General features: G+C 41.1%; 1 protein-coding gene across 1 annotated transcript in view; it reads left to right on the top strand.

The window, feature by feature from the left end:
- The window catches only part of PKDCC (protein kinase domain containing, cytoplasmic), a 47,120-nt gene extending 43,123 nt beyond the window's left edge, over positions 1–3,997 (top strand). Inside the window, exon 7 of the mRNA XM_019483011.2 lies at positions 2,703–3,997. Coding sequence (XP_019338556.2) covers positions 2,703–2,788 — 86 coding nt within the window. The 3' untranslated portion in view covers positions 2,789–3,997. The remainder of the gene's footprint in view (positions 1–2,702) is intronic.
- Positions 3,998–7,281: the final 3,284 nt, after the last annotated feature.

Raw genomic sequence — 7,281 nt, forward strand, 5'->3', positions numbered from 1 at the left:
CTTCAGCAGGGCTTTTTGGTACTTTTCTCTAAAGCTGATTGAATCTGCTTTAGGTAAATATGCCAAAAAACCCTGCTGAAGTACCTGATCTGTACAGATTTTAAAGAGTTGGGTCAAACTAAGATGCTGCTTCTCTTGGTAAAGTGCTGTGGTTTCTTGGAGGGTTTTTTTTTTTGTGTGGGTTTTTCCCCATGTCTGTCAGTGCCCCTTAATCCCACCCAAATTACAGTTTTGAAAGAGCAGGCAAGGTTCTTTGAGCAGATGTGATATCTTTTACTAGACCAACTGAGTAGTTGGAAAAAAGTTCTTAGCAAGCTTTCGGGTGCAGTCATCTTTCTTTAGGCATACGAGTCTCACTATGACTGAGACTTCTTATGCCTGAAGAAGAGTGATTGTGCCTGAAAGCTTGCTAAGAACTTTTTTGCAACTATTCAGTTGGTCTAGTAACAGATATCACATCTGCTCAAAGAACCTTACCTCCCTATGTCCTTGGACCAACACGGCTACAACCAAAAACTCAGCAGTTTTAAAAGAGCTGAATTTCACAGAACTCAACAGAAGAATCCTAACAACACATTCTTCCCCAACATGAACACTAGGGTTGGATTGCTCGGCTCCTAACACCAGCCAGATCTGACTGCAATGCTGCTGTGTGAGGAAGCACGAGAGGGAGAACTTTCTGACTGAGGGTGGCCAAGTATTAGAACAGGCATCCTATAGAAGTTGTGCAATCTGCGAAGGTGATGCGGAGGGGGCCCCCCTTAGATTGACCCTTGCCGGCCAGGGAGCAGGGGGTGACAGCCGGTTCCTCCCTCCCCAAGAATGTGGGGGCACTGAGAGATGCGCCAGCAGCACTTCTGGTTTGCCATCGATCTGGTTCTGCCGGCGATCGGCTGCTGGGGGACCACACACCCCACCAGGTCAGCGATTGGCTGCTGGTGTCTCCCCAGAATCAGGAGGCACCAGTTGTCCACGGCAATCTGTATCCCTGGAAATTGTCAAGATCAGGTTAAACAGTCACTTGGCTGGGATAGTTTAGTCAGGAATGATCCTGCCTTGAGCTGGGTGCTGGACTAGATGACTTAATGAGCTCCCTTCCAGCCCTACCTTCCTATGATCCGAGTTTAGGTGCCCGAGTGCTTTTTTTGCTCCTTGGTGTTAACTGGTTGTGACACTGTTTTTTGCTAAGGCAGTGTCAGATCTTACAGAGGAAGGATGATTGAGCAATATGGGACAGAACCAGAGCTGAGGAGACCCATTGTCTCAGCTCAAGTACCAAGCTCTGGAGCCACCCAAAATAGATATTTTAAAAAATGTTATCTATATCACAGTACTGTGTTACACAACTGTGGAACTCCATATCTCTCGTGCTCCCCAAAGACAAACAGAGGCTCACAAGTAACCAAGGAAATACCAAGCACAAGTTTGTCAAAACGCCTTGCCCTAAAGATCCCACGTGCTTTAGTTGATCACACCATACTATGTATTACATGACAGTCGGGCACTGGACTAAATATACCACTTAAAAAAAAAGACTTAATATATCTTGATAAGATCAATAGAAAGCTTGGAAAGGCCCACTGCTTGAATTACAGAAGCTAAAGGAAATGATTCAGAGTAACAATAATTCAAAGTAAAATTAACCAAGTTTAAACCTTTAAATGATCGTGCTATTCCAAGGAATTCTGTATAGTTATTGATTAATCATAAACACAGTTGTTGGCATCCGGATTATCATGTGATGTTTAGGACAATGTTGTTACGCTAGCACATGAGAGGCAGGAGTTGTGGAAATGTCTTTTAGTTTTCTTAACTTTAGGCAGAAGGTAGGGGAAGGTTGAACAGCTGCAGAAAAGAGACCATAGCATACATGCCAGTGCCTTTTCTTTTATCAGTTGCAGTGGGTACCAGTGATTACAATGTGCTGGGACCATGGCCACAGCATGTAAGCAGGGTCCACATTTAACAAGTGCAATGAGACCAGTAAGCGAGACGTGAGCAGTAGCAAGCACCAACAAAGGACAACCTTAGATGAACTCTGACTTATGAAGTGGCTAATTATAGAATTGAGACTGTACAGGCTGCCCCCCATTTAACATTTTTTATTATGCTGGTTTGCAGGTAGGAGTTAGCCTCCTGCTGACAAAGCACAGCAGGTTTTTGCTGTATATTTGTCATTCAAACAAGGCCAAACTTGATAAATGCAGTGTACGTATGCTGCATAGATTCTGGTAGTCCAACAAGATATTGTTCTTTTATGAATGAATGGATGCCCTGATCCAAAGACAATGAAGTCAATGGCAAGAGCTAGAGAGGCTCCTCCAACTACTGAATTCAATCACTGTATTTTAAAAGGTCTTAAAATCGACAAATGCTCTCATTTATAGCTTGTCAACTTCATAGAGACAAATCCTGATCAGAATTATGCTGGCATGCACTTGGAACAGCTTTAATTGGCCAAGTTCTGTTTTCCATTGTCCCAACGTGAATCCAGAATAAACTTTGAAATGAAGTTCTGGTGCAGCTTCAATGGAAAGACTCCAGATTAACAGCAGTTTTTAAGTGAACAAAGAATTTGGCTTTCTGTGTAGTTTAAAGAATGCAAGAAAAGAATAGGCATATGAAATGTCAGTATTTTGAATAGAGCAAGGTCTCACTCATCGTTTCTAATTATTTTCTTCTTTCCGTCACAATCTTTGTAGGTCGGCAGCTTGTCTTCTTCAAGAAGGACTCAAATCATATCATGCCTGATCCTGACGAGATAACATATGTGAAAGTGACAGGCTGACAGCTAAAGTGGTTCAGTCTAACTAGTAAATGACAGGAGCTGTTTGTGTATAAATATAGACAGCTGTTATGTACAAGATGTCTGAGGACAGCGAGATAATTGCACTATTACTCATTCTAATCTATAGAGTGCTAAACAAAACTTTAAAGAGATGACCTGCATGACCAGGATGAATGTGCAATAGAACAACATTTTGAAAATGTGATTTTTTTATTTCAAATGAAGCAAAATACAAAATGTATTACACTGTCAGGATACGATGTTCAGTTGGCAGCTCTAGCTTTTAATTCAGGTTAACTGTGTGTGCATGTTTGCACAGGGTGGGAATTTCAAAATTTTTATGAGAAGTCTGGATCCACTGCCAAAATATTTATTTGGGCAAGTACAATCACTTTTTATCACAAGCTTATCAGTTTGAAAGCTAAATATCAAATGTTATAAGAGACAATCACCATTTGTGTTTAATGTTATCAAACATGCAAGACCAAAAATATTTGTAGGAATGCTAGGCTCCTTCATCAATTAATCTTACTGATATTTATAGTTGCAAAGATGTGGCAAACTTTCATTTTGTTTTAAATGTTTCATAAACTTTCATCTTAAGAAAGCCATACTTAGTTGCCTAGGCCTTGATCCAGAAAAAACATTTAAAAAAGGCTTAACTTTAAACACACAAGTAGTCCCCTCAGAATCTTGTAGGGTTTTACACAGATGCTTAAAAGTGCTTTGGTGAATAGGGATAGGCTTAAGCATGTGTTTAAAATTAAACATAGGCTTAAGTGGTTTGCTGAATCAAGGCCTTATTTACTGTCCTAAGTGTTTTTTAAGATGTATCACTAACAGATCAGCTAAGCAGTCCATCTGTTTGAACAATACCATTTTTAAAATTAATAGCTTGCTATGGCCATTCATTGTTTTAATCATCAAATTATTTGTCATCTAAGGTGCTGCTTGCTAATTCTTAGAACAAATTAAATAAATGCCCTTAATAATTGCAAATGAACACTAGCCTTAACTCTATATAAATAAATGCATTTTGTAGGCAGTGTGTCTAAAGAATTTGCTTTCAGTGAAAGCAATAAACTAAATGCTAAAAGTGACCGATGTCATACTGTTTTTTAGATTGTACATTAAGAAAATTTTGTACTTTTTGTTCCTTGAATTGTTTATTTTTGTAAAAAAATAAATAAAATGCCTGTTTTTTTCATAGTTGATTTTTTGGGGTTTGTTTATTTCATGTACCAAAGACTTCTGTGTGCTTGAGTGGGCTATATAAAACCAATTTTGCTTTAGGGTATACAAGTGGCTTCAATGGGAATGTTTTGTGTGTATTCAAGGGCAAAGTTTGACCCTTCTCATGATGAGGAACATGGCCTTTAGGTCAAAACACCACATTTTAGCAGCTTCTCTTGCTTTGTTGATCTCAGGCACGTAAATATAGTTCACTGGTTGGTGTTCAAACATACCAAATTAACAGTGGCTTCAAGTAGAATCTGAAATAATCATAAGGCTAAATTCTTTTTTCTTTACTGAGCCATGCTCAGGGGAGCTAGACAAAGAAAGGAAACACAGCCATTCTGTCTATTTAGGAAAGCACGGCCTTGTAGCAGCACATTCAGCAATAGCTCTCGCCTCGTTTCAGTTTCTCAGAGTTCACTGGTACTATAATAATGTCTGGCAAATCACTGAAATGACACGCTATAATAGCTGTAATTCACAGATTATCAACCTATCTCCCATAATAATGTAGCTGATTGTGTCATTGTGCATTTATAAATCCATCATTCATTCCATGACCATAAATACACAGTTAGGATTCCTTCAAAAATCACTACACAAAACATGCCAACATATATTGTATTTATGGAGGCCTCAATACCCTCATAGAGTTTCTTAGACAATGAAGTGTCAGCATATATTTTGAAAGGGATTGTTCTGGCTTGTGTCCCGTCATGGTAAGAGATATGCAGAATTAAAAAAATACTGAGCATTTAAAAAAAATACAAATTGATTTTTTCATTAGTCACTTTTCTGAATGAAAGTATTCATCAGTTTTGACTGTAAAAAAACCAAAAACACAAACAAAACCCATAGGAATTTATATTATAAGAAAATGTCCAGGATAATTTATAATTTTAAATAGTCTTAAACCAAATATATATTACTCTTTTTAACTTAAAAACATTTTTTTAACAGGTCAGTGCTCAGCTGTCAGCTCAGCCAAGATGGTGCCACCTCTTGGCACATGCAATAGCAGAACTAAGTGCCTAGCTAACTATAACTGTATTCTAAAGTAATAAACTTGTTCTCGCTTGAATTTGCAAATAGAAAGAATGTGAAAGGAGAAGCAAAAAAAAAGAAAAAAAAAAGGAAACTTTATTTTGAGGTATGTTACTGGATGACAAATGTCAGTGATGATCAATTTTATATGGACAGTTCTATAATTCTTTGAAAGTAAGGGTTTCCTAAGGAAATGTTGATAAAATCTTGACAGCCAGAACCGTGCACTAAGTACTTCTAATTGCTGCCATAACCCTGGCAAAAGCCATGTATTTAATAGGGATACATATCTTTGGCAGCTTAAGGTCTGATTCAGCAAAGTGCAGGGCAGGTTCCTGTGGCATAGAAATCTCTGAAAACCCACAGGACAGGAAGGCACAGAAAGCAATATGGTACTTTTGGTCCAGTCAGATTCTTCTAGACCTACATGTGCGCATACATAAAATGTCCTCTTAGAAAAAGCGTTTTTATCTTTTCTTAAATGTTTTGCCTGTTTTTAACATTTCCTTGGCTTCATCAAGCAACTTCCTTCAGCTCCCAGATAGGAAAATGAAAGAAGACACCAACTAGGTTCCAAGTGATTGATCTTTGGTAAAGGGAACCCCACCCTCCCTCCAAAAAACATGAGATTCAAATAGATACATATTCGTTTAAGGCAAAAACCAACAGACTGCATATGAAACTTACTGCCAAATAAAAAATTGAGTTGACCTGGAGAAATTTGAAATTATGAATGGAGCAAGCACTGTTCATAAGAGTTTTTCATCTGATTGTATTGCTTTGAAGTCCAGTGACTCTTGGAAAGGTCTGCAAGTTGAGGGTCCTGTCAAGAGCTGCCTGTTGTCTCACTGGTATAGGTTAAGAGCTGCCAGTAATCCTCAGCAGGAGACATGAGAGAGAGAGTGAAAGAATGCTCATTCTGTGCTCATTGCAGAGCCACTGGCGGGAATATTCAAACGCTCGTGGCGCACGGGCCAAGTCCCGGGGGACTGGAAAAGGGCCAATGTGGTCCCCATTTTCAAGAAGGGGAGGAAGGAGGACCCGGGCAACTATAGGCCAGTCAGTCTTACCTCCATCCTTGGTAAAGTCTTTGAAAAAATTATCAAGGCTCACATTTGTGAGAGCCCGGCAGGGCAGATTATGCTGAGGGGAAACCAGCACGGGTTTGTGGCGGGCAGATCGTGCCTGACTAATCTAGTCTCTTTCTATGACCAGGTTACGAAACACCTGGACACAGGAGGAGGGGTGGATGTCATATACTTAGACTTCAGGAAGGCCTTCGATACGGTATCCCACCCCATACTGGTGAACAAGTTAAGAGGCTGTGACGTGGATGACTGCACAGTCCGGTGGGTGGCGAATTGGCTAGAGGGTCACACCCAAAGAGTCGTGGTAGATGGGTCGGTCTCAACCTGGAAGGGTGTGGGCAGTGGGGTCCCGCAGGGCTCGGTCCTTGGACCGATACTCTTTAATGTCTTCATCAGCGACTTGGACGAGGGAGTCAAATGTACTCTGTCCAAGTTTGCAGATGACACAAAGCTATGGGGAGAAGTGGACACGCCGGAGGGCAGGGAACAGCTGCAGGCAGACCTGGATAGGCTGGACAAGTTGGCAGAAAACAACAGGATGCAGTTCAACAAGGAGAAATGCAAAGTGCTGCACCTAGGGAGGAAAAATGTCCAGCACACCTACAGCCTAGGGAATGACCTGCTGGGTGGCACAGAGGTGGAAAGGGATCTTGGAGTCCTAGTGGACTCCAAGATGAACATGAGCCGGCAGTGTGACGAAGCCATCAGAAAAGCCAATGGCACTTTATCGTGCATCAGCAGATGCATGACGAATAGGTCCAAGGAGGTGATACTTCCCCTCTATAGGGCGCTGGTCAGACCGCAGTTGGAGTACTGCGTGCAATTCTGGGCGCCACGCTTCAAAAAGGATGCGGATAACCTGGAGAGGGTCCAGAGAAGGGCAACTCGTATGGTCAAGGGCCTGCAGACCAAGCCCTACGAGGAGAGACTAGAGCACCTGGACCTTTTCAGCCTCCGCAAGAGAAGGTTGAGAGGCGACCTTGTGGCTGCCTATAAGTTCATCACGGGGGCACAGAAGGGAATTGGTGAGTATTTATTCACCAAGGCGCCCCCGGGGGTTACAAGAAATAATGGCCACAAGCTAGCAGAGAGCAGATTTAGATTGGACATTAGGAAGAACTTCTT

This window comes from Alligator mississippiensis, chromosome 1, assembly GCF_030867095.1.
Source record: "Alligator mississippiensis isolate rAllMis1 chromosome 1, rAllMis1, whole genome shotgun sequence".
NCBI classification, from domain to species: Eukaryota; Metazoa; Chordata; order Crocodylia; family Alligatoridae; genus Alligator; species Alligator mississippiensis.